Below are 24,991 nucleotides of genomic sequence, written 5' to 3'. Positions count from 1 at the left end.
TAATGTCAACTCATGCATGCTTCTAGAATGTACCAATTAATGTTGTTCACTTCTACCGAGTCTTTAGAAGCAAGTGGTAAAAAAATTTGGTAGTTGGTATCTGAAATTTCAAATTTAAATTTTAGTTAATTTATATATGCAGTAAAATTTATTTCTAAATGAAATAAACGAAACGAATAGCGTGCTATCTATTTCTCAAAAAAAAAAAAATATTGTTTACTTCTGTGTTTCATCAAGACTAAATTATATTTTTAGTCTCGAACTATTGAGGTGTTTAAGTTTCGATCTTTAATTTACTATAATAATTTTAACATGAATTTATGAAAAAAAATTATAATTAAATTCTAAGATTAATTTTAGTCATCAATTTAGATGACTGAATATTAACATTTTGCTAATATAATACTTGAGTCATTATGATGTCGCAGACTGATTATATATTACCGTCATATTAGCAACTCATTGCATTCAATCAATTTAATTTGACTGAAAAACTTTATTATAATATTTTATAAAATTTAGACTAAAATTTATAATAAATTAATTCGATGACCAAAATATCACGCTTTTTAAAAGGCTTTTCTATTATATTTATCAAACATCTACACTTTGTAAAAAAGAACATTGTGCTAAAAGATTTTCGTTTAACTGCACTGTTCAAATTATACAATATATTTTTGTACTAATGAGCAGCAAAATTTTGCCCATATGCAAAAGCTTTCGCTTATAGGTATTAAAAAAAAATTCACACGCTTGATTATAAATTCAATTTTTTTAAAAATTAGAAATATCAAATAACGACCTACTATTGATTTGCAAAATTTTTCAATTTATTTGACTAAGATAACTCGAATAAAAAAAATTAAAGAAGTTAGATTTTATCAAAGAAAAGAAAGGATGAGGGAGTAATTTTAAATTGTAACAGCAGTTGAGGGGGTCTCCATAAACTCCGACTCTTATTCTCGCATACAAGGTTTCTATGCGGGGAGCGCACGATGTGGACGTTCGTAACTTACCATAAAGTGGCGCACTAAAAGCTTTCCGAGAGAGCCTCGTTCGTCGCTTTCTCATTGGTCCGCGCTCTCCCTCCATTCCCTCTCCGCCTCCTCTTTGCATCTTCCCCTCCGCTTTAAGCGAGAGGCCAAGGAGCGCAATTCAAAGCAAAGAGAGAGAGAGAGAGAGAGAGAGAGAGAGAGAGAGTGGGAATCGCCGTGCCCTAAAAACCTAGCCTCCCAAGTCCCGATTCCGAAGGGTAAGGCGGTGGATCGATCATAAACTCTTCGTTTTCTTTTTTATTCAATCTATAGTATCATTTCATTCGGTTCTTGATCTGTAGATCTACTTAGATCGATCGTTTTTTATACAATCATTGTTGATTTTTTTTTTTTTTTTTATGGTTTTTGATATTCCGCTTTGCGGATTCTGATTGTGACGATGGCTTCTATTTAGCGATCGATCTGCATTGATCTGTTTGTTTCTATTGTAATATTCTTCTGGAAGCGTTTGGATCTCCGATTTTGCGTGGAGAGAGGTAAGACTCCGTTTCTTGTTTGATTTTTCGTTTTTTTCATAATTTTTTCCGGTGAAGGCGACTCTTGTCTCTGTTCTAGATTCGCTTCGTTTTGTCATTTCCCGTCATTTTAAATATTTTTCTTTTTTCCCCTAGTTATCTGATCTTTTTTTGCATCGTGAGCATTTTGATCTACTTTGATTTGATTTTCAGATTCATTTGGTATCATTTTGTCTGCGCCTTTCTCCCGTAGATCTGAGCTTTTCCGGTAGATTTAATCGGTTCTTGTCTAGATTATTTTTTTTAATTTTTCGTGATATAATTTAGTCTAGATGTAAATTTGGATTTGGATTACTTTTCTCCCTGCCTGGTTTGACTTTTGTGGCGGACTGATTGTTGATATTCATCACGAAATTAAAGTGTATAATGATAATGATTTCTTAGATTTGATTTTTATTTTAGTTTTTATTGTCAATCCTCTTTTTTTTTTTAATTTAATCTCTTGATGCTTTTCCTACTCTGCTTGGGTCGATTTGGGTCGGAATTGGTGCTTGGGGCCTCCATATTGTCATATTTCTTCTAAGTTGAAAATTAACTATTTATTGTATGTCTGTCACATCTGTAGTAGGAAAAGTTTGGTGTTGAATAAGCAAATGAAGATCCAGCTCTGCTGGGTCGTCGGAATGGATTGCTCACATAATGTAGCAAATCAAATTTAGCCCGTGCAATGTAGTGCTGGGACCCCAGCGGGACCAGATCCCTAATCCCCCTCATGGGTCAGGTTTGATTTAGGCTTATGGCTACAGGGCAAGAGAATTAGTCGTGATCTGGGTTTGGGGTAGGTACGAGTTTAATACTTTCCCCGACTTGAATGTGCCCCAAAACGTGCCCTGGTATTTGTTTTCATATGGAGCATTTGTGGTAGAATTGATTGTAACAGTATGTTTGATGATTATGACCATCTGATCAAGATTTAAGGGTATAAATCTTTATTTGACAGATGGACCGCTTATAGTTTGGCATTTCCAAGATCTAATTGTTAATGGATAACCTGTTGAGGTCGTGATCTATTATGTGTGTATTGTAGAATTATAAGTGTGTATTTATGCATATTTGCCGTGATTCTTTTTCTCGAAAGTTTTATGTTCTTAAAAATGGTTTTAGAGATTTACTTATATCAGTAGAAGCGCAGATTGTTTATATACCACTATCTTCTACCTGTTTGAATCTACATTGCTTTTATTAAACTATAGTTTCTGGCTGTTATGTATAGTTATCTAGTGACTAGATCTACAAAATACATGGCCATTTTGCATAATTTGAAACATTGCATGCTGATCTGTCAAGTAAATATTTTCCTGCATTAGTTGGTCTGATTTGTGCGTAAACTTGATTGGATTTCTGAATTTTAGTGCAACCAATTCTCAAAAAACAGCATTGCCATCTGATTGTAAGAATGTATACTGTGACGTTAAAGAATCTTGTTAAGATCCAATGCAAATTCTGCTTCTGAGAGTTAAATGGATCCAAGCTACCATATTACATAAACAACAGTAGAGTCCCAAGAGCTAGAGAAGATTTTGAATCTGATTAATCTTTATTTATCATTTTTGCTGGTAGTTTCTTTTTGACCTCTAATAGGCTGAGTTAATACTGTTTACAAAATGTGCAAGTTTCTGCAATATTTACTGAACATAAAATATGGGCTGTTGAGTGTAGGCTATTTCTTTAAAGATATGGCGGATCAGGTTAACCACCCCACAATCATTCAGAAGGTCGGTGGTCAATTCCGCATCAATTCAAACTTCTCTCAAGGCCTGCATACTCACAACAGTGGCTTTTGCATGCTCTCTTCATATGAGAGGCGCTTAACAACAGTGAACTTCATGAATGAGGGCCTAAGGAGTCCTCTTATGCCACTAGATGGTTGCAGCATCACTCTTCCTGTGGCAGCATCTGTATTTCCTGTTTATGCTAATGCACCTGCTGAGAAAGGCTTTGCCAACTTTGCTATTGACTTCCTTATGGGAGGAGTGTCTGCTGCTGTTTCCAAAACTGCCGCTGCTCCTATTGAGCGTGTGAAGCTCCTGATTCAGAACCAGGATGAAATGATCAAGAGTGGTAGGCTATCTCAGCCGTATAAGGGGATCACGGACTGCTTTGGTCGGACAATCAAAGAGGAAGGTTTTGCCTCCTTATGGCGGGGGAACACAGCAAATGTGATCCGCTATTTCCCGACACAGGTATTCGGTAGTTCATCTATGTTCATAATCTGATATTAATACTTGTTATTGAATACTGAAACTGTGATGAGTAATCCTTCATCGAGAAGAGGCATCAATATCATTGCTGCAATTGTGCAGCTATAACTTTTAATTAGTTGAGCTTCAAGGGCGTAGATCCTTTGTTCTTCTATCGTCTGACAAAGTGAATTTCATGCCTTGTCAACATTTAAGGGTAAAAATTCCAGACTGTTTCCTAGCTTCAGGCTATCATTCTATAGCTGGCACCAAATAGTTAGTTATATTGCATTCTTTTGGTTCCACACTTGAGCTAGGACTACCATTCAATATGCGACCTGCTTGTTCTTTTACTGTGAAATTCTCTTGTTGAAAGTTTCTGCAAAATCTGCCGAATATTGGTTTTGATCGTTCTTCAGTGACAATTATTCCTCATTTGCCGATTTTCAGATGGCTTTTGTGTTTCTATCATTCTAACCCCCTTCATCAATGTCTGTCTCCTAGGCTTTGAACTTTGCATTTAAGGACTACTTCAAGAGGCTGTTCAATTTCAAGAAAGACAAAGATGGGTACTGGAAATGGTTCGCCGGTAATCTCGCTTCAGGTGGTGCGGCCGGTGCTTCTTCACTTCTGTTTGTGTACTCTCTTGACTATGCCAGGACTCGTCTGGCAAATGATGCAAAAGCAGCTAAGAAAGGAGGCGAGAGACAATTCAATGGTCTTGTTGATGTCTATAGAAAGACTTTGCAATCAGATGGTATTGCCGGCCTTTATCGTGGATTTAACATTTCTTGTGTTGGAATTATCGTCTATCGTGGCCTGTACTTTGGTATGTATGATTCTTTGAAGCCGGTGGTGCTTACTGGATCAATGCAGGTACACTCACATTTTCTGTTGAGTAGATTTAGTTAGAATATGTAGTACCCTATTACATGATGCTTGAATAATATGCCTTGAAATTAGAATGCTAATGGTACGAAAAATTGGCGAAAACATGCAGACCTTACCTGAAACATATGCCATCTTGAAATGGCTCCCTCAACTTCAAGAATGTTGACTTTACTACCTAATTTTACATCATGCTCGTTTTAAGTGCCTCTCTGGCAGAGCTTAACAGTATTTGTAACCATTTTGATGCTAGATTTTGTAATGTACCAGATTATTTGGCTTTTTCACGAATATTTGATAACATATTCTATGGAATCGTTAAGTTTCAACAAATCAAATTTTCTCAAACTGAGATGTAACTGTGGATGTAGTTTTTAAAAAAATCTCATGTACTATTTGAAGTTGTGCTATAGCTCTGTGAAGGCTTGCAAGTTGCAATTTGCAAGTCAGTACCTAAAAAGAAAAATATTATGTTGGAAAGGCTAGTTGTTCTGTCAGTCAATCTTTTTTCTATGCACGCTCAAGGAGGAAGTGTTACATGTTAAATCTTTTGTGAGACCCTCCAAACAGACCCAAAGTGGATAATGTGGGGAAATGGCAGCTTATACATATGACTGGCATAGTAATATCAGTATATCGTCATGTTGAGCATAGAAATTCATCTTTGCTGGTACTCAAATGTAGTTTTCATTCTGTATGTTTGCAGGATAGTTTCTTTGCAAGCTTTGCCCTTGGTTGGCTCATAACAAATGGAGCAGGACTTGCATCCTATCCGATTGATACTGTGCGCAGAAGGATGATGATGACCTCTGGTGAAGCTGTCAAGTACAAGAGCTCCTTCGACGCTTTCTCTCAGATTCTCAAGAATGAGGGGCCCAAGTCTCTCTTCAAGGGCGCAGGTGCGAATATTCTGCGCGCGGTAGCCGGTGCCGGTGTCCTTGCCGGGTACGACAAGTTGCAGCTGATCGTCTTTGGAAAGAAGTACGGATCTGGCGGCGCTTAAGGAAAGAGGTTATTTACAATAAGATCATCATTTTCAGATGGTGATGAAAACGTGTTTTCTTCAAAAAATTTTGATTTGAGGAGTTTTTCACTTTGATTTTGTTTAAGCATTTTTAACGGTTTTAATAATTATTGTAGAGGGAGATATTCGCCCTTCATTCTTTTTGGTGGAGCTTTGTTCTCCAAAAACACAATTGTTCAGAGTAGTAACCTCTCGTGAGGAGGTGAGGTTGAGTTGAACCTGACGTTTCTCCCTTTACTGCTGCAAAACTTTTATTTTTTTTAATTTAATGACATCAAGGAATGGATAGTTGGTCTTACTCCAAAGTAGTTTGTCATATCATTACATTCTTTAAACCTTTTGTGGCAGTGAATCAAAAAGGTTAGACCTGCATAACCAGATTTTACCTGGGCCGTTAAGAGGAGAAGCATGGAATGTTGTGGTGCTCGATTCTTCTTTGTTATGTGATGCTCATTTATGTCTTTCAAGCGGTCCAATGAGATTCAGTGAAGGTAGTAGTATCTTATATCTTGATGGTAATCTTATTAATGTATGACCCTTGCGTATGATCTGTTTTATTGCTAATATGTCATTGCTGATCTCAGCAACTGACGATACTTGTTTTTTTCTTGTATACAAATTTCTTAATTTCCTATTTTTTTACTATTCAAACTGATAAATCTATATTTTATAATATTGCTAATCAAAATAATAAATTTCTGACAGCGTAAAACCTAACTTCGGTGGATGAGAGCTTGAAATAAGAGTAGAACTTCTGTACTATTGGAAATAAGAGTTGCTTGAAATATGTTGTTTTTTATTATTAAATTTTTGAATCGATGATAACTTTTGTTTGACTTGATTTAGCATCGTCAGACTTAATCTAGTGTATTTTAACTATTTAGAAAAATAAATTTTACGATTTTTCCATATCATTTATCTAATAATTGAAAGGATTTAAAATTAATAATTTTTAATAGTCTATGTGTACCATTTACAAATTTAATGGTATAAAAATATTCAAATAAGATGATATTTTGATAAAAAAATTTTATACTATCTACAACAAAATAAATATCCCCGATTGAAAATTTTACTCTTATATCATAATTTTTTATAAATTTTTTATTTTCAATTGTTAATTTTGAATCCTTTGAATTACTAGTTAAATTATATTAAAAAATCATAAAATTTATTTTCTAAATAATTCAAATATGCTAGATCAAATTTAACATCGTCAATCGTCGATTCGGAAGTTCCACTATCAAAAACAGTTTAGAGCACGAAAGTCTCTATTCTCCTGATAACATACAAACCCTACTCCTCGAAATAATTGATAGAAGCACTTTCCATCACCACATCCGCAAACAAAGGGTAATGCAGGGAATGTGCATTCAAACTTCATAGATATCAGCAAGCAAATAATAATAATTCAAATAATCAAGAGGATAGCTGAAAACAGTAGACGTATGAAATCACTGCCTTCGACATCAAACACAAATAAAAAATATTGACAAAACAAGTGCTTCTCTTTATCTACAGTGTCTCAACAAATAAACAATCTATAATTCCCTTAGATTGGACAGCTGCTATCATGCTATTACCATGGGTACCAACTATCTCCCATAAAAGAAACAATAAAAGAGTTTTTCTCCACCAGCATAAACTCAACCTTCTGCATTGCAGAATGTATAAATTAGGGCAGTTCCGAAAACCTCCCTACTTCAGTATACCTGATTATGCGGTGGTCTCCTGTTCTTAGACTGAAATAGTCACCAAAAATCTATGTCACTCGGCATGCAACATGCAAAGTTTTCCTATCCAATGAGCACGTAGTCAAAGTATGAGTTTCCAGAATAGACAAATCGGACTTTAGTTTTAGCTTACAAACTCTGTGCCATATCAAATTTTTCCATGCTTGATAAGAAGGTGGCACTTCCTCTTTTCTTTTTAGCATCCAAGGCTTTCCATTATTCTGCTCAGCTCAGCAACAACCTCATCAGGCCTCGCATATGATCCGGCAAGATTGATAGCATGATACTCTAAACCCTTCCACTGCGAGATCAAAGAAAAGTGCGGGCGCCTATACATGCTACTGATGATCTCAAGGACTATCGTATCCGGAGTCGCCACCACCAAGTGAGTTAGCCCAGCTCCATGAGCTCCTATCACAACGGAAGCTTCTCGGACAGCAAGAAGCTGCTCCTTCATATGCATGTGAGCAAAAAGACCATTTACAACATTTATTCTGCATTTCTTCTGGTCCTTTGCCCAATTCTTGGTTGCATCAAAAACTTCCTGCTCATTACTTAGCCGGGACTCGACCTTCCCACTATGGCGTGGGTGGGCTAAGTAATCTTCACGGCGTATAAAGAGAACATTTTGCACTTTTGATATCTTTTTCATTGGTAACTCTCGGTTTTCTAAAAGGCCAAATGCTGCTATGAGCATCTCACCAAATTCAGATAATCTAGCTGTTTTCTGATAATTTGGATTTTGCCGGAGGGTGTCGGCTGAGGCACCTTGACAGCTGAAGCTCTCTGTTAGGCCTTTAAAGAGAGCAGTCTCGTAACCTAAGGGAGAAAGGATGGCATGACGAAAACAGACGGGACCAGAGAAGTTTTTGGCATATCTAACGCTTGAAAAGAGTGCTTCCCAAGTCTCTTCCAATGGGGCCTGCAAGGTGTATGATATGGGCTTATAAATACTCCTTTCCCCCTTTCTTAACAGCTGAAGAACAAAATTATGAAGGCAAATATCTTCTGAAAAATACATACAAGAAATAAATCACCCAAAGAGTGCCCACCTTAAGGGAGCTGATGGAAGATGACTAACCTTTCGGGTATTTGAAGCAAGTGCAGAAAGTATAAAAGTAATTTGAGAAAACTATAAGCTTCATATATATATATATATATATATATATATATATATATATATATATATATATATATATATATATAGACGTCCGGCTACTATGTTATCGAGTATAGAGCTCTTGTACTAAAGTTTTTGGGTGTTAGATTATCTTTTAATCATTTTCACCCTTAGATTATACTATTAACCAACCACCACATCAATCGGGGGCCCTATCAACTAAGCGTAACCACTCTCATCCTAACCACACATTTTTTCATTCGAATTGCCGAAAACTTATGATACAAGGGCTCTATACTGATATAGTATAGTAGCCCAAGCCCCCAGCCTATATATATATATATGTAGAGTCGCGCTATGGTGCTTGTAAAAGCACCAAGCACTTGATGCTTGTAAATTTTTTATCCTTAGATCTAGCCTTTGATCATTTTTATCCGTTAGATTATACTATTCACCAACCACCCACTCAACCCTAGGGCCCACATCATCCTAATCGCACATCCCTTAATCCAAGGGCCGAAAACTTACAACCACCAATGACTTGGTACTTTTAAAAGCATAGGAGCTCAATTCTATATATAGGTTGAATGGGTGGTTGGTTGAATGTGTATATTAACGGATAAAAATGATCAAAGGCGTAGATCTAAGGTAAAAATTTACAAGCACCAAGTGCTTGACTGCTTTTACAAGCACCATGAGCCCGGACTATATATATATATATTATAATATATATATATATATAAAGAGAGAGAGAGAGAGAGAGAGAGAGAGAGAGCTAGGCTCCTCCTATGCTTTTGAAAGTACGAAGGCCTCAGTACTTGTAAGTTGTTTTCAATGATGGGACATCCGATTCGGTGATCGGTTTAGTTAGACATGATTTACGCTATTGGAACTATCTAGAAACCAAATTTTATAATTTTTTGACTTCATTTGTCTAGTGAACGAGTAGTCACAAAATGAATGGTTGAATGGTTATATTACAATCTTATATCGCCACAAATTGGCACAGAAGTTCCTATTACATTATTAGGCACATTATCAGGTGGTTTTGAGTACATAGTCTATAGACTGTCAAATGGCCACAAGCTTTTAGAAGGTTTTAGGCAGTAGAACGACATTCCATCCAGAACCAGAAGTTGGAAAACGACATTAAAATGGTGAAACAAGAAGTAAGAATGAGCTGCATCATGTAGGCGTTGTTTGGATACGAAGCAGGGCAGAAAAACAAACAACTAATCAGACTGTATGAAGCACTGGGTCAACCATGTAATTCATCACCCTCATATGTTCAGGACAGCAAAGACGAAGGCTGGCAGTAGAACAGTGTAGAAACTCTCGTGGAGAAGGACAATAGAATAAGATGGTAAGACGCTCGAGCAATTGATATCCTAATTGTAGACAAGAAGGACGTTACACTATCTAGTTTTATTGACAAATCAAATACTGCATGGACACATCTCATAGTCAACCCTAACTATTTCAGAAATGATCAGAGTAAAAATGATGATTGCATGGTAAATTATACTGGCAACCTAAACTATCTTAACAAGCTGAAAAGTTTCATATATTACTAAACATCATGTATTTGATGGTAAGAAGTTTCACAATGCAAAAGAGTATCTATTCTTGAATTGTAAATTATCCCCCACAATAAATATTTTTCACCTATTTAAGTTATTAATCCATCCAGGCAGTAAAACTGGGCAGTAAAGGAGATCACATACCTTGCAATGCCCATCAATAAACACCAAATTAGGCCGTCCAGGTAAGTCTGCAACTCTAGAACTGACATAGGCGTTATACCAATCAGTTACTGTGTGGAAAAGGTTTGCATATTCAAAACGAGTCACCAAAAGGGTTGGTTCATCAATCCACTGCAAGAAAAAGTTATTTAAGAACAATCAGTACTGAGGGAAAGAGACGATAAAGATTAGAGATCCACAATAGACCTAATTAATAATAACCAATATAGGACAAATGAAGCATCTTAACGTACGACGAAAATTAACTTCTATAAGGAACAAATTCCTGCAATGAAACCCAAGATTTTATGCATAACAAGTCCTAGTTTTATCTTATCTGTAGAATTGCTCTCCATTTAGTTTGCAGTTGGATGCATAACTCTCGCCACACAAAAATATTGATGTTGTGAGGCTCCTAGAATTTCGAAATGGAAAATTTTGGCATTATCAGAAATTATGGTGCTGGTTCTTAAGTCAGCAAAAAGCAGAAAATTCCGAGTAATCACAATAAAAATCAGTTCGACATCATTTTCTAAATTAAAGAGATTTTTAAAGAGGGTCTATGAACTGTATTGTTAACGTTAATTTTTCTCATTGAAAGGATCACAAAATACTAGTATCATAGATGATCCAGATATAAATTTTGTTTGTCCTGATAACCTAATTTTGGACCAATTCGGTATTAAAATTTGTCTCCTTTAGACTAGTTATAATCAAGACAAAGATGTTTCTGTTTGACACTGGTAGTCTTGGATCGACAACAACTGGACAACCACGAAAGAACTAAGTTTTAGTTTCTTGATCTCAGCTAAAGCTTCAAGCCAAGATCAAGATTGACATGTATGCAGAAAGATATTGTCAGGGGAGAACAAGCTAATAAATTTGGAATTTAGGCAAATTATGCCAACATTAAATTACACCAGACACTAAAAATTACAAGACTTCTTTTATCAACTCGGCCCACTCCTCTGTGACTTTCTTTTCATGGAATCAAATCACAAAAACAGCTTTTCCATATGCAGGGTAATCCGGTCCGAATTTGGCAATCTCACCCGAATTAGCCAAATCCTGGCTTTGCCTCTCTATAGCTCCCTAGTTCATACAAAGGGACACATTTATCTGGTTAGTGACATAGATACTCAAAAGTGGAACTTTAATAAATTAAGAAGTGACACAGATACTCAAAAGCGTTTATGTCACTAACAACACAAACATTTAAATAGTAAAGGAGGTAATTAAAGGAAAGGGGGAATTAAACAAAAGAAAAATTCCAACCCCTCCTTTTTGCAGACAATGCATGTTTAATGCAGTGGCGAGCCACTAAAACCCTAACCTGAGAGCATTCGAGCTCGCCGCGGCCAACTACTCGCACGGATTCCACGAGCGCCCGCATCGTGTGCATCTGAATCGCCCCTTTCGGTATGTATAGATCGAGAAACGCCTCATCAACGAGCCTACCATCTGCGGGGGCCGCCGCATCCCCTCCCTCCCCTCGCTCGATCCGGAACGCCCCGGGCTCGTACTTGGGGAGCTCGTCCTCCTCGCCGCGCCCTATCACCTTATCCAGCCTCTCCCCACCCTCCGACATCAGGATTCTGGTCGGATCCATCCTCAGACCCCCGCCCTCACAGATCGAGCTGGACAAGGTCTTGCTGTGGTGGCACCGGAACCATCCGCCGCCGCCGCCGTCGCCTCGGGCGAAGACGTCGACGCGGCGGGAGAAGCCATGGCCGAAGTAGGCCTCGCAGGAGCGCACGGGAAGGGGAGGAGAGGGGCGCCATGGGAGAAAGGAAGGGAGGGAGGGCCAGGGTTTAAGGGAGGAGGAGGAGCGGGGGGGAGGGGGGGCGGTTGTTAGGGTTTCTAGGGTTTGGAGGAGGGGTGTGGATGGGTGGGGACGGGGGTGGAGGAGGAAGTAGAGTACGACGGAGACTGTGTTGAGGGCGAAGAGGAAGAGGAGGGTGCGAACGAGGAGCGCGCGTTGTCGACGACCCATTGTTCTCCAAGGTTCGATTAGAGAGAGAGAGAGAGAGAACGCCGGCGACGGCGGAGGAGATGCGTCGGAGAAGAAAATGGTCTCTCAACGACAACTAGTCGACGTAGACCGATGCGATCAATAAACTATGAAAAAGAAATGCTTTTCATTAATTAAAAAAATAAAAAGAAATGGTACCGGGCCGTAAATCTCACGAACTAAAAAAAAAAAAAAAAAAAATCTCTCCACTCTACTACGGATTTAGTAGATTTTGCTTCTCATTATTTATTTAGGATTTTAAAATTTTTAAAAGTTTTAGTTTATTAAAATAAAAGATAATTGATGTACTCACAAAAGCTGAACTAAGATACAATTATAACTACAGCATCTACAACTGTATGTATTTTCAAGTACACTGTTTTTATAATTATATTCAACTAAACGACCCCTAAGTATAATTAATAATTTTTTTTCCTCTTTAGGAATTGGCTAAAATGGAATAAATCTAAAAATTTGACATCTCAAATATTAAATTTAGAAATTTAAGAATTTAAATAAAAAATTTATTTGATTTTTAGGAACTGCAATTCGACTGAAAAAATATTGAAGAAAAGCTGTTAATGGATTAGTTATAGAGGTTATACAACAAATCTCCCAATAATTTTTTTTAACTCATTATAGTAATCAAAAGGGAGAAATGCACTAGTGCTCTTTGACAATCACAATAGCCATTATTAATTTAATATTTAGTTAAAATATAAAATAGTAACCGAATGACAAATTTTTTATCGCACTTTATTAAAGTTTATTCTCTGTTTCTTTTATTTTAGTTAAAATATAAAATAGTAACTGAAAGATTTAAATATAATTGCAAAATTCATGTGGCGAAGGGCGGATATGAAATTATAGGAACCAAGAAGGGCAATTATGAAATAATCCCCAATAAAATTCATCGTGTATGCCCCAACTCGGAGTGGTCACAGCGGAGCGGCGAGGTTCACACAAATGGCGGCAATATCGCCCTCTTTGCTACTCCCCCACGGCCAAACCCTAGCTTCTCCTCCGCTCCATCGGAGGCTCCTCCTCACCTTCGCCCGGAGAGCCCCCGCCCTTTCGTCTAGGGTTCCGGCGAGGAAGCGCCATGGCCCTTCGCGCCGCTCCCCTCCGCCCCACGCTGTTGCGGCGGAAGAGGCCGCGGTTGAGACCGAGGAGCCGGAACAACAAGCGTCGTCGGCGGCGGCTATGGTGGTGGAGGTGGAGGTGGAGAAGGATAGGGTTGTGCTCCCCACCAACGACTCTTCAGAGCGGTTGCTTCGGATTCGCCACACGGTATCGTTTTTCACTCTTAAATTTGTGTTTTCTTGGATAAAAATTCGATCTTTGCATTGTCTTTGAGCAAAACATCGCTTATTTCTATTTGACTAGAAGTTTTTATATTTGAAAACAAATTGGCTCGAGAATTATATTGAGAATCGGCTCCTCAACGACAATTAATGTTATTTTGTAAGCGTAATTTGGTTGCTTACTTTAGGTCTATGTTTTGGATTTTGATGTTCCTGATGTATTTGTATAGATCAGTCGAAATGCATGTGCAGGAGGATGACAATACGTAACAGGAAAGGCCAACATTGTTATAATCACAAATTTTGCATTTCTCAGTTGAAAAGGAAAGGATTATCCTTTTTTATACTTGGGCTATTGTGCTTAGATATGAATGGTTTGATTGTAGTCAATTGGAAGAAAATCTCTTCCGAATCTTGACAATTCAACATGGGATCCATATTGAGATCGGTGTGAAGCTTGAATAGATTACCGTTCAAAGAGATTCTGAAAGAATAGAAAGAAGAAAGAAACAGTGAATTTGAATGCAAAGAACAGTATTCTTTATCTGTTGTTATGGTTTCCTGTTTTGCCGTGTTTACCGACAAGAATCGAGATATAATGTGAGGAAGCATGCAAGCCTTAATAGTAGAGTGCCCCCAGATAGGAAACCATATAAAATAGTCCAGGGTAGTAGGAAAACAATACTTGGAATGTCACGGATCCATTTGATGTTGATGCGATGACATTTCTTGAGGTTCTTTGTTTCCTTCAGCTGCTATGCATATTGCTTAAAGTTCTATGGCATAATCTTTTTATAGCTTTAACTTCTTTGATTCTATGAATTTTTTGCTTTGCTGTTTACAACTTTTTATTCCCTCCTTTCTTCCCTGCAGTGTGCCCATGTCATGGCCATGGCTGTTCAGAAACTCTTCCCTGGTTCTAAAGTGACTATAGGTCCATGGATTGAGAATGGATTCTATTATGATTTCGATATGGAACCTTTGACGGACAAAGACCTTAAAAGAATAAAAAAGGAAATGGTGAGCATGGCTCGAACTTCATAACACTAAATTTTCTTGCATACTGTAGTCGGTTCTGTTCATTTAGATTGGGAGATATTCATTAGCATAATGTTTCAGGGTAGGGAATTTATTTCTTGCATCATCTGTAGGACCGTATCATCAGCCGAAATCTGCCATTAATAAGAGAAGAAGTTTCTAGAGAAGAGGCTCGAAACAGAATCATGGCCCTCAATGAACCATATAAGTTGGAGATTCTAGAAGGCATCAGAGAAGAACCTATTACCATTTATCATATAGGTAAGATTTACAATACCTTCTGTCTTTTCAGTCCCTCTATTTCATGCTAATCCTCTTTATCTCATCCAGGAAATGAATGGTGGGATCTATGTGCTGGGCCCCATGTGGAATCCACTGGAGAGATAAGCAAGAAAGCTGTTGAGCTTGAATCTGTTGCTGGGGCCTACTGGAGAGGTGATGAGAATAAACCAATGCTGCAAAGAATATATGGAACAGCATGGGAGAATGAAGAACAATTAAAGGCTTACATCCACTTCAAGGAGGAGGCAAAGCGCCGTGATCATAGGCGTTTAGGACAGGATCTTGATCTCTTCTCTCTGCAGGTATCTGTCGAAATACGGTCAATGTCAGTTGATTTTGTGAAGTATTGAGGAATATTTCATGACCTTTTTGGTGTGCTTTCATGCTAATAATTCGTAGACAAGTTGGATTGGCACTCTCCCTTGCCTTGCCCATTTTAGCGTCCTTGCATTCAATGGGACACACGATATTGCCTTGCCATCTTTGGCAGCATGCCTGTGAATTTCCATATCAAGGATCTTGAATTCCTGAGCTAGCTGGGCTGGTGACAGGACCGAGGATTGAACACATCACATATGCTAGGGTTTGGTTTTGAAATTCAGGGCTGGAGGAAGAGCTCAACTAGGTGTGAGCCATCTATTAAGCTCATGATCTTTAAGTTATATGTAGCCTAACATGATTTTTGTCATGCCCCTCAAGAATTAGTTTACAGCTTCGGAAAATTAGTTCAGATTTATTTATTTATTTATTTTGTTTATTAATCTTTTGATGTCATCCTTGCAGTATTCTTCATGTGGCTATGTAACAGTAGTTGTCTTGTTGCCAACTTTATTGAAGTCTTTCTTGGTAGTATATACATATTTATAATATACATAGTATCTCAATCTCTATTTGCACCTCTTTTACAGGAAGATGCTGGTGGAGGACTAGTGTTTTGGCACCCAAATGGTGCCATAATCAGGCATCTAATTGAAGATTCATGGAAGAAAATCCATCTGCAACATGGATACAAGCTGTTGTACACCCCCCATGTCGCTAAGGCCGATCTTTGGAAAACAAGTGGCCATTTAGATTTCTACAGGGAGAATATGTATGACCAGATGAATATAGAAGATGAACTCTATCAGCTCCGTCCTATGAACTGCCCGTATCACATTCTATATTACAAAAGTAAACTGCACTCATATAAAGAATTCCCTATCAGATTCGCAGAGTTGGGAACCGTATACAGATATGAACTCTCTGGTAGCTTGCATGGACTGTTTCGTGTGAGAGGGTTTACTCAGGTAGTGTATTTTTGTGGTGAATCATGGCTTGAATGAAGACTATCTTAGTCTTTCAACTGTATAACTAACTTTTATTCTTATTTTTTATTTTTTGTTATTGGTCTTGCAGGATGATGCACATATATTTTGTTTGGATGATCAACTCAGAGGTGAAATAAAAGGTGTTCTTGACCTGACGGAGGAGATATTGTTGCAGTTTGGTTTCAACAAGTATGAGGTGAACCTTTCAACTAGGCCAGGTAAATCTGTTGGTAGTGACAATATATGGGAAAAAGCAACAGCTGCCCTAAAAGATGCTTTAGATGATAAAGGCTGGAACTACCAGATTGATGAAGGCGGTGGTGCTTTTTATGGTCCAAAGATTGATCTCAAAATTGAGGATGCTCTTGGAAGGAAGTGGCAATGTTCTACTGTTCAGGCAAGCCATTGAAAATTTAATTTAAACTCATAATTGTGCGTGTTTTGAACTTTTGAAAACATGTAACTAATACATCTCTTCTTAGTTTTAATGGTACTACTGCAGGTTGATTTTAACTTGCCAGAGCGGTTTGACATTTCTTATGTGGATTCAAATGCTGAAAAAAGACGACCAATTATGGTCCACAGAGCTGTTCTTGGTTCTTTGGAGCGATTCTTTGGTGTCCTCATAGAACATTATGCCGGTGATTTCCCTCTTTGGATTTCCCCAATGCAAGCTCGTGTTTTACCTGTCACAGATAATGAGGTTTGTTTCTTCTTTAATCGCATTACGTCTTGAATAAACTTCAGGAGAAGACAACATATTGAAGGCTTTAATCACAAGTGAATCCTGCATTTTTTTTTAGGTGAACTACTGTGATGAGGTTGTCTCGAAGCTACAATCTCATGGCATCCGTGCAGAGCTTTGCCATGGTGAGCGCTTACCAAAGCTCATAAGGAACGCTGAGAAGCAGAAAGTGCCCCTTATGGCAGTTGTTGGGCCTAAAGAAGTTGAAACCAAAAATGTGACAGTTAGGTCTCGGTTTAGTGGAGAGATTGGAACGATGACTGTAGACGACTTCATCGCCAGAATAAATTATGCTGTTGAGAAGAAAACCTCACTGTAGAAGTTGCCTTTTCAAGCTCATAATGGGTATTTCATGGACCAGAAGATACAATTGCAGTTAAGTATAGCTTACTAAGCAAGCGAGTTTACACGTTCATTAGTGATGTTAATACAATGTTTCATGCTGTCAATTTTCAAACAATTCTGTGTATTGTTGTAACCTATTAATATATGGTAATTCTTTCTGAATAGATTTGTACTATGTAGTACATAATATTTGTAAATCTGTTTATAAATACTTACATTTTTGAATACGTTCTTTGCCATTCATTGGAAAGATTGAAGTTATTTGTATTTTGTTGTCTTTGAACACTAAACTCGTAAATGTTTTTATGAAATCTTGACCTTTTCTTGACTCATAAAGTTGATGGGGCTTTTCATTTATAAATAACAAAACAATTAAACACAGTATTTCATTTTTAATTTACATAAAGATGATCAGATTGAGTGAAGAAATCGGAAAATTACAGAATATTTGAGAGCTGGGGTCTAGAAAGGGTTGATTTGGGTCAGTTTCTCTGTTGGTTAATATACTTTGTTCTTCTTTGTTGTGCATTTAGTATTTATCTACTAAGTTACATTGGATTCTTTATTTTTCCAACGCATGCATGGTGAAAGCTTGTATTGCATGAGATCAGACCCTGAGGTAAATCTATGATATAGGCCCCATAGAGTTGGATAAGGTTTATTTAGTTAATGTTCTGGTAGGTTGGATAAGGCTCATTTGTAATACATAGGCAAAATTGTAGCCAAATTTCAATTAAAATATCGGGAAACTGAGATTGTGTCTTTGTGGGTCAGCTGGGGCATCAACCTGACGGGGCAATCATTCATGCTAACTAGCTGCTGAAACAAACAATTATTTCTCTGATGTTGCTGTCGACATATTCTTCCCTAAGCAACTATTATACAGTAAAAATATATGGTAACCATATTATCGCGATATCCTGATTTGGTTCATGTATCTTTTGGCCTAAATGTTTTAGTTCCTGAACTTGGTACCTGTTTGGCCCAGCTCCAAACAGTGCATTGCCCAATTATGGGCCTGTGTTGCCTAGCTTCTGAAAACGTGATTTCTGAAAAAGTGATTTTGGTTTGGAGAAGTGATTTTGGTTAAAAGCTCTCTTGGTAACTTTATGGTGCACTATGGAACGGCCAAAATTTGTGGTTGAAAACTTTACTGTAAAAGCTCCAAACTAGGAGTTAGTGTAACAGTGATCTTTAACCCTTTTAGAAGTGAACTAAAATCAGCGAGTTATTTGCAAGTGAGATGCAGAGTTTGAGCGGTTTCCATGTTTACATGCTTCTGTGGTCTCGATTCTGGGATATTGTTATCTAGTAGACTAGCAAATAGGAGTTTCGGCAAACGCCAACTCTAGACCTTCTGTCTGTAGCTGCTAGTCAGAACAGAAATGCTTTTCCAGATTCTAAAAGCATAAACAACTTTTTGTTTCTAGCAGTAAAGTTATTTTGAGGATTACGATAAAGAATCATTGAGGTTTCTTTACTCTGTTCTACTCAAACAACACTTCTGTATAAACTCCATTTTTACCACCTGCAGAATGTGCTTCAGCAGTGAATATAGCTGTTGAAACTACCTCTACAGCTAAGTTGGTCGACTAATACGATAAGCAATATTTCTTTTCTTCCTCTTAAACAACAGCTTTAATAGTTCTACACTAAATCAGAAAAGTAACAAACAGCAGACTTCTACCTCTTTCAGGCACTGTACGAAGTTATATTCCTTGTTCCAGCTTCTCTATGTAATCTTCGTGAGTGCAAAAGAACAATGCAAATTTTGTACCAGAATAAAGAACATGGCTTCATTTCCTTCAACGGAGACAAGATATATGATACATACTTTTATGTGCTACAATGGACTATTCCATCATAAATCAACCCCCTAATTTATAAAAGAAACTTTACACCATTGCTGCGGTGATCATCGTTGTTCTACAATTTCCTGCTTGTCTTGAAAACAAATGCTCCTGCATTGGTTAGGCAATTGGAAAAGAATCAGCTAATGCAATCGAATGACGAAAGCAATCTAGTCCTTGAATTCATTGCTAAGTTTTATTTTTGTTCCGATCTTTTGAAGCATTTATCAGTTTGAATTCATTTAAGTATATTTGTTATAGCTCTTTCATCAACTTTTGTTATAAGATCGAATCAAAGAGTTGAATTAACACTTACCAAAGAAACTGCAAAATAACTTATCATGGAAGATTTTATTTACCTAATGTAGGCATTAGTAGTGTTAGAGCTGCAATGCCTGCGATCTTTAATGGCAATCCGGTCTTGATCATATCCTTACTCTCGATGCGGCCTGTCGTGAACCCTACAACATTCGAAGGCGTGCCGGTCGGCAGGAGGTATGAGAACTGCGCCCCGATGGCTCCAGGAACCATTAATAGAAGGGGGTGCACACCCATAGATTGAGCCAACTCAATAAGAAGAGGAACCACAAGAGTGGTAGTAGAGTTGTTTGATGTGAACTCTGTTATGGTGCTACTTATAAGGCACACTAATGGTGCAATTGCTAAGTAGGGGGCCGACTTGAGGAAGTCGAGATTCGCAGAGAGAACATCGGTTAAGCCGCTAGTTCGGACCCCATCAGCGATCGCAAAACCTGCCCCGAGGAGGAGGATGATGCCCCATGGCAGCTTCTTGCATTTGTTCCAGTCCATTAGCTTCTCCCCCTCATTCTTCTTGTTTGGGATTATGAACAGCAAGGTGGCCATCATCACCTGAATGGGAAAAAAAAGGTATGTACCTCTTTTGATTAATCTTATGCAATAGTATCTTTTGCTCAGGAAAAAGCAGGGGATGCTGAAGTTAATTCTCTGGTTCAATTTATGTCAAATTACTAATTCATTCTATGGTAGCCTTAGAATTACTATGCTACGATCCTTATGATTATCATCGATCATTGTAGCTTTCTTTATATTGCTTATCCTAAGATAGCATGATAATATGAAGATAAGGAGCTATTCCTGCAGAACTTGTTACTTAAAAATAAACAGATACAGAGAGATTCATGATATTATGAGGGTATGCTGTTGTTTACTTACACTAACAGTTCCATCACCCACGTTGTTATGAAAGAGGGCTCCCCAACCAGGGACATCATTTGTGAGGCTTCTAGTCATCCACAGAACTATCAGAGCCTAGATAAAAGTTAACAGAGTATTAGTGACTCCAACAAAAAAAAGGATTGACTAATCCATATCTCTAATTGAGAGTTTGAAGAATAGGATTAGACTTAACTCCAAACACTGCTAAAACCATCTTCTCGGCAAAAGCCATTGGACCTGCCACAAAATAAATGTAAATTTTGCACTTCTATAATAAATCACAACAGAAATAGCAAAACAGAGTAGAAAAGGAGTAGATCACAGTTTTTACAAGGAACTGTGTCAGGCCAAAATTTCACTTTGGTTCTAATCTTTCACTGTAAAAATCATTCCATAAATCTACCTAATATCTCGTAATATCATCTTACAACGCATTTTCCTCTATACAAAGCAGTTATGATAATTTGGTAAGTTCAGAGATTTAGTTACCGAGTAGTTCAAGCTCCCTCTTGAGATGATTCCTATCCAAGTACGCAGAGAGCACCTTCCCCGTATTCTTGGAGCAATAGAGCACACAAAGTATCCCCCACAATGCAAAGAATATAACAAGAGCCAAGGGGAACCCGAAAAAGAACCAGGAACTGAAACTAATGGGTTCCTCTTGAGGGAAGTAACTCGCCCACATGCCCACCAAGATCAGGTTCACACCGGTCCCGGTAAGGGTGGTTATGCCGCCGATCGCGGTTGCATAGGTCACGCCGAGGATGACCGCCTTCGCGAAGCGCGTGACGTCAGCGTCTGCAGAGTCTTCAGCCGGGAGGCGTTGGAGTATCCCAGTGGCGACGGGGATCATCATCATGGCGGTTGGAGTGTTGTGCATCCACATGCTCACGAACGCCGTTGTGCCGCAGATGCCCAGGAGCAGCAGCGGCGGGTTCAGCGGGTCGCCGCAGAAAAGGTAGGTTATCTAAAGATTCAAATTCGTAACTGAATTCAGTGGTGATCATATATGACATGGCCTTGCTCATGTTGGTAGTTGTTGCTATGAACAGATATGCTTATCTTAGCATGCAGCTTCTCGACACTGCTTCTCTACTCGAGAATCAAAAGTTTTGGCGAATAAAAGGTATGGAAGCTTGAAAGCAGAATTTTAGTAACTGTTGGAAGCATGAAATGAAAAAACTGAGTGGCTTTTTCTAGGCATTTCTTTTCATTCTTATGATTGAAAAAGTTATTCGCATTTATAAGTTAGGGAATAACCTAAACATGGAAAAAAAAAAAAGAAGTGATGCTTAAAGGTAGAATCAAGTGAGCTCACATTTAATGCTAGCCTTCTATGGATATTGTAGTGCTCAATGGCTAATGCTAGAATGAAGCTACCAAGCACAAGAGCAATAACATCATCCATGTAGGCCTTTGCAACGGAATCCGCCGAAGATATTCCGAATATAGGAAACAGAAAAAGAGGGGACATAGAGGTGATCGGCATCGGCACGGCTTCGGTGAGCCACCAAAGAAACACCCACGAGAGAGCTGCGAGCATGTTCCGGCTCGAGCGCGGGCCGTCGAGCTCGACAAAGAAGAAGATGAGCATGCATGCTAATGGCCCTGAGATTATGTGTAGGTATTTATTGGTGAGAAGTGATTTTATAGGAAAACGGGGGCTATGTATTGTAGGCTCAGATAGTGGAAGGAGAGGAGTTCTTGGGTCATCTGTGCTTGGTGAAGGCAATGCTTTGGTAGCCATTGCAGGGGATGGGGGAGTTTTAGCTTTTGCCTTTTCTCTTTTGGTTTTTCAGTTGTTGTTCTTTTATAACCTGATTGCTCAAATGAAGAGAGTTAAGTGTGACAATTTTGAGGTTGATTTTGATGGAATCATTTAACTATTTTTGAATGAAACTCAACGAATGGTGGAGAAGTTGCATTGATGTCCACAACTTACATTTCTTCTTTTACATTTAATATTAAAAAAATACATTACATTTGAGGCTATTAATTCTAGTGCCATGCAGGTGCGCTTCTCCAGTAGGAAGAAGATAGAGTTGGTGGGTCACCAAAGCTTGTGGCGCATCCTTCTATCAACAAAGTCTTTTTTATGCCACCTAACATGTAATTAAGTCTCGTAACACCCTTGGACTAATATATTTAATATGATTCTTTGCCAACATGTGGCAGTGAAAGGGATTTGCTTGCATTATTCTACAAAGATTAATTAGTTTGTTAAATTAGAATATTCCGCGCCTCAAAAACCTTCATGTAAATGCCTATACCAACTGAGCCCATTTAGATACACATCAAGTACTAATTTGGATAGAGGGAGAGAGCCTTGTAGCATAGTTACAAGGTGACTTTCACATTGTTACAGCAAAATGTTCCCAGAAATTTCTGTCCAGTGCACAGTACATGAAGAATTTGTTACGAAACGTAATGAAACGACATTCGAAAGAACATAAACCGAACCGAATTATTGATTTGGGTTTAATACAATTTTTTAATTCTACAATTTGCTTCTTGCTCAATTCTAACTGTAGAATGACTTGACCTGATCAACTTGTGCACACAGTGGTGAGGAGGGATCCATAAAGAGATCTCTATAATGGCATTGGATGTTCATGGGGCCACACCCTTATGAATTATTGGATGTTCATGGGGCCACACCCTTATGAATTATAGGATGTTCATGGGGCCATTCCCTTATGAATTATAGGAGCTTATCTCATTCACGTCCATGAATCTTCTAAAATTTCTATTAAGTCACCACAGGTACTACGAAATTTTGTACACATATATGCATACATATAGTTGTTATTTTGGAATCGTCCTATGATCAAAAGACAAGTTGTCGGTCATTATCCTTAGCCACACCTTTTTTCTAATTTTTTATTTTAAAGCAAAGGACTCCAGGAGAGAGGTCTATAATTTTCTTGGATTTGAATCGAGTCTCTGTCAACAAAATTAATCTTCTTATCTCCGCGTGTGATTAACGTGTTGGAGATTAGATGCAAAAGTTTACTTTGATCTTTCCAATGCATGTAATTTTCAACTGGCTGTTTAACTTTTAAATATTCTTTTGCTATCTAATATTTTATTTTTTTGCCGGAAGAGTTGTCAAACAACTTAAGTCAAACAAATTAAATTAAAATGATTGAGTATTAAAATCAAAATTTTAAAAGAATGAATAGTCGAATCAAAATAATCTATAACTTACGTCGGTTAATTATGTTCATTTTTACGGTCTAATAATTTATGTACTTCTTCTTGCCGTGCAAGCAAAATTGATAGATGCATGTTCAATTCATCTATCAATTTAAGGAGAATTGACGGAGTAATAGAAGTTTTTAGGTGGGGGAAAAAACAAAAGAAAATCTTTTCAAGCTTTTCTATACAGCGACCTGGTCCATTCGATGCTTCCTTTATTATGTCTTGAGAATGGCGTTCTTGTTAAACATTTTGTCATCAACTAATTAATAAGCTACTGATCTATTTTGAGCTTTTATATCTAGGTAAATTAGATCCTGCAACGTATATAACTACTATACATTGAACGAACATAGTGATTTGGTTAATTTGTGGCCAAAACCCAACCAACCCGAGCGCCCTAGTGTTCATCATAGATCTAAGAAAACATTTTCACAATTTTGTTTTCTTCACACGATTCGATTAGAATAATAATAATAATAATAATAATAATAATAATAACAACAACGTGGCACACGTGTAATAGTACGAATGAGTGGTTATTAGTCTTTCTGAACCTTTCAAAAGGAAAACAAAACAAAACAAAACAAAAAATACAAAAACAACACCATGTTCTCGGACCAGCTTTAGCGACAGTGCTCCACCCCTTCTTAGATGGTAGAAAATATTTAAACTGAATCAGCACTGCACATGCAACATGTTATCATCTACTGTAGTAATACAATATATTTTTTTATTAGAGTTCGGCTAGATTGCCCATAAAAGCACAAACATTTGATGCTTATAAGTTTTCCGCCGTTAGATTTATTTTTTTTAGTCATTTTCATCCGTTAGATCATACTACTCAACCAACCACTTGCTCAATCTTGGTGGACCATTATCATTTTAACTGCATATCTTTTAATTCAAGAATGAAAAATCTAAAAGTATTAATGAGTTGATGTAAAGATGTACATAGACTGGATCGATTTTGATAGTTGATATGCTGTATCCATATTCCAAAAGAAAATGGGTAGGAAAAAAAAACTATACCCTATCCGTGTAACTTCGGATCGGGGATTTGGATACTTAAGTTAATAATATACTCATTGAGTTTATTTGAACCGGTCTGGATAGTAGCTACTTGTATACTACCTGCTTCAGTAAAAGAGTAAAATTTAAAAAAATAAAAAAGGAATAAATAGAGCAACTAAAATTTTTACTAGAATGAAAAAAATACAAAAATCCTTCATCCTGAACTTCCATTTTTTTTTTGTTTACTATCAGATATTTCACCAGGTCGGAGACCGGGCCAAATAGGGGTTCAGATTTGAAAACTCTTCCGGACCCTACCTATTAAAAGATCAGATTTTGGTAGGATAAAAGTAGGTTATGGGTATAAAGTATTCGGACCCATACCCAAAATTTTAATGAATTTTTTTATGTACCTGTATCCTATTCATTTTTATCGGGTTTGG

At 37.6% G+C, this 24,991-nt stretch overlaps 4 protein-coding genes across 5 annotated transcripts; 2 read left to right on the top strand and 2 right to left on the bottom strand.

The window, feature by feature from the left end:
- On the top strand, positions 1,042-5,967 carry LOC109706220 (ADP,ATP carrier protein 1, mitochondrial). 2 transcript variants are annotated; one of them, XM_020227028.1, is made up of 5 exons: positions 1,042-1,252; positions 1,450-1,531; positions 3,230-3,753; positions 4,255-4,626; positions 5,345-5,967. In XM_020227028.1, the coding sequence occupies exons 3-5, from the start codon at positions 3,247-3,249 to the stop codon at positions 5,639-5,641; spliced, it is 1,176 nt and encodes a 391-aa protein (XP_020082617.1). In that variant the 5' UTR covers positions 1,042-1,252; positions 1,450-1,531; positions 3,230-3,246; the 3' UTR covers positions 5,642-5,967. The 2 variants fall into 2 exon arrangements, with proteins under 2 accessions (XP_020082617.1, XP_020082616.1); XM_020227027.1 differs by lacking the exon at positions 1,450-1,531 and having other exon boundaries at positions 1,043-1,252.
- LOC109706762 (beta-(1,2)-xylosyltransferase) lies at positions 7,052-12,386 on the bottom strand. Its single transcript, XM_020227739.1, has 3 exons — positions 11,591-12,386; positions 10,240-10,389; positions 7,052-8,317 (listed from the first exon to the last, which is right to left on the bottom strand). Exons 1-3 carry the CDS (start codon positions 12,248-12,250, stop codon positions 7,592-7,594), a joined length of 1,536 nt encoding a protein of 511 aa, XP_020083328.1. The 5' UTR covers positions 12,251-12,386; the 3' UTR covers positions 7,052-7,591.
- On the top strand, positions 13,188-17,263 carry LOC109706105 (threonine--tRNA ligase, chloroplastic/mitochondrial 2). Its single transcript, XM_020226915.1, has 8 exons — positions 13,188-13,558; positions 14,446-14,592; positions 14,724-14,871; positions 14,941-15,194; positions 15,801-16,178; positions 16,288-16,596; positions 16,702-16,902; positions 17,003-17,263. Exons 1-8 carry the CDS (start codon positions 13,235-13,237, stop codon positions 17,261-17,263), a joined length of 2,022 nt encoding a protein of 673 aa, XP_020082504.1. The 5' UTR covers positions 13,188-13,234.
- LOC109706698 (tonoplast dicarboxylate transporter) lies at positions 18,886-22,311 on the bottom strand. Its single transcript, XM_020227653.1, has 6 exons — positions 21,655-22,311; positions 20,826-21,303; positions 20,530-20,573; positions 20,334-20,429; positions 19,499-20,009; positions 18,886-19,250 (listed from the first exon to the last, which is right to left on the bottom strand). Exons 1-6 carry the CDS (start codon positions 22,081-22,083, stop codon positions 19,216-19,218), a joined length of 1,593 nt encoding a protein of 530 aa, XP_020083242.1. The 5' UTR covers positions 22,084-22,311; the 3' UTR covers positions 18,886-19,215.

The sequence above is a fragment of the Ananas comosus genome, linkage group 2, assembly GCF_001540865.1.
Source record: "Ananas comosus cultivar F153 linkage group 2, ASM154086v1, whole genome shotgun sequence".
NCBI lineage: Eukaryota > Viridiplantae > Streptophyta > Magnoliopsida > Poales > Bromeliaceae > Ananas > Ananas comosus.
Note: the sequence above shows the minus strand (reverse complement) of the source record. Positions and strands in the feature narration are given on the sequence as shown.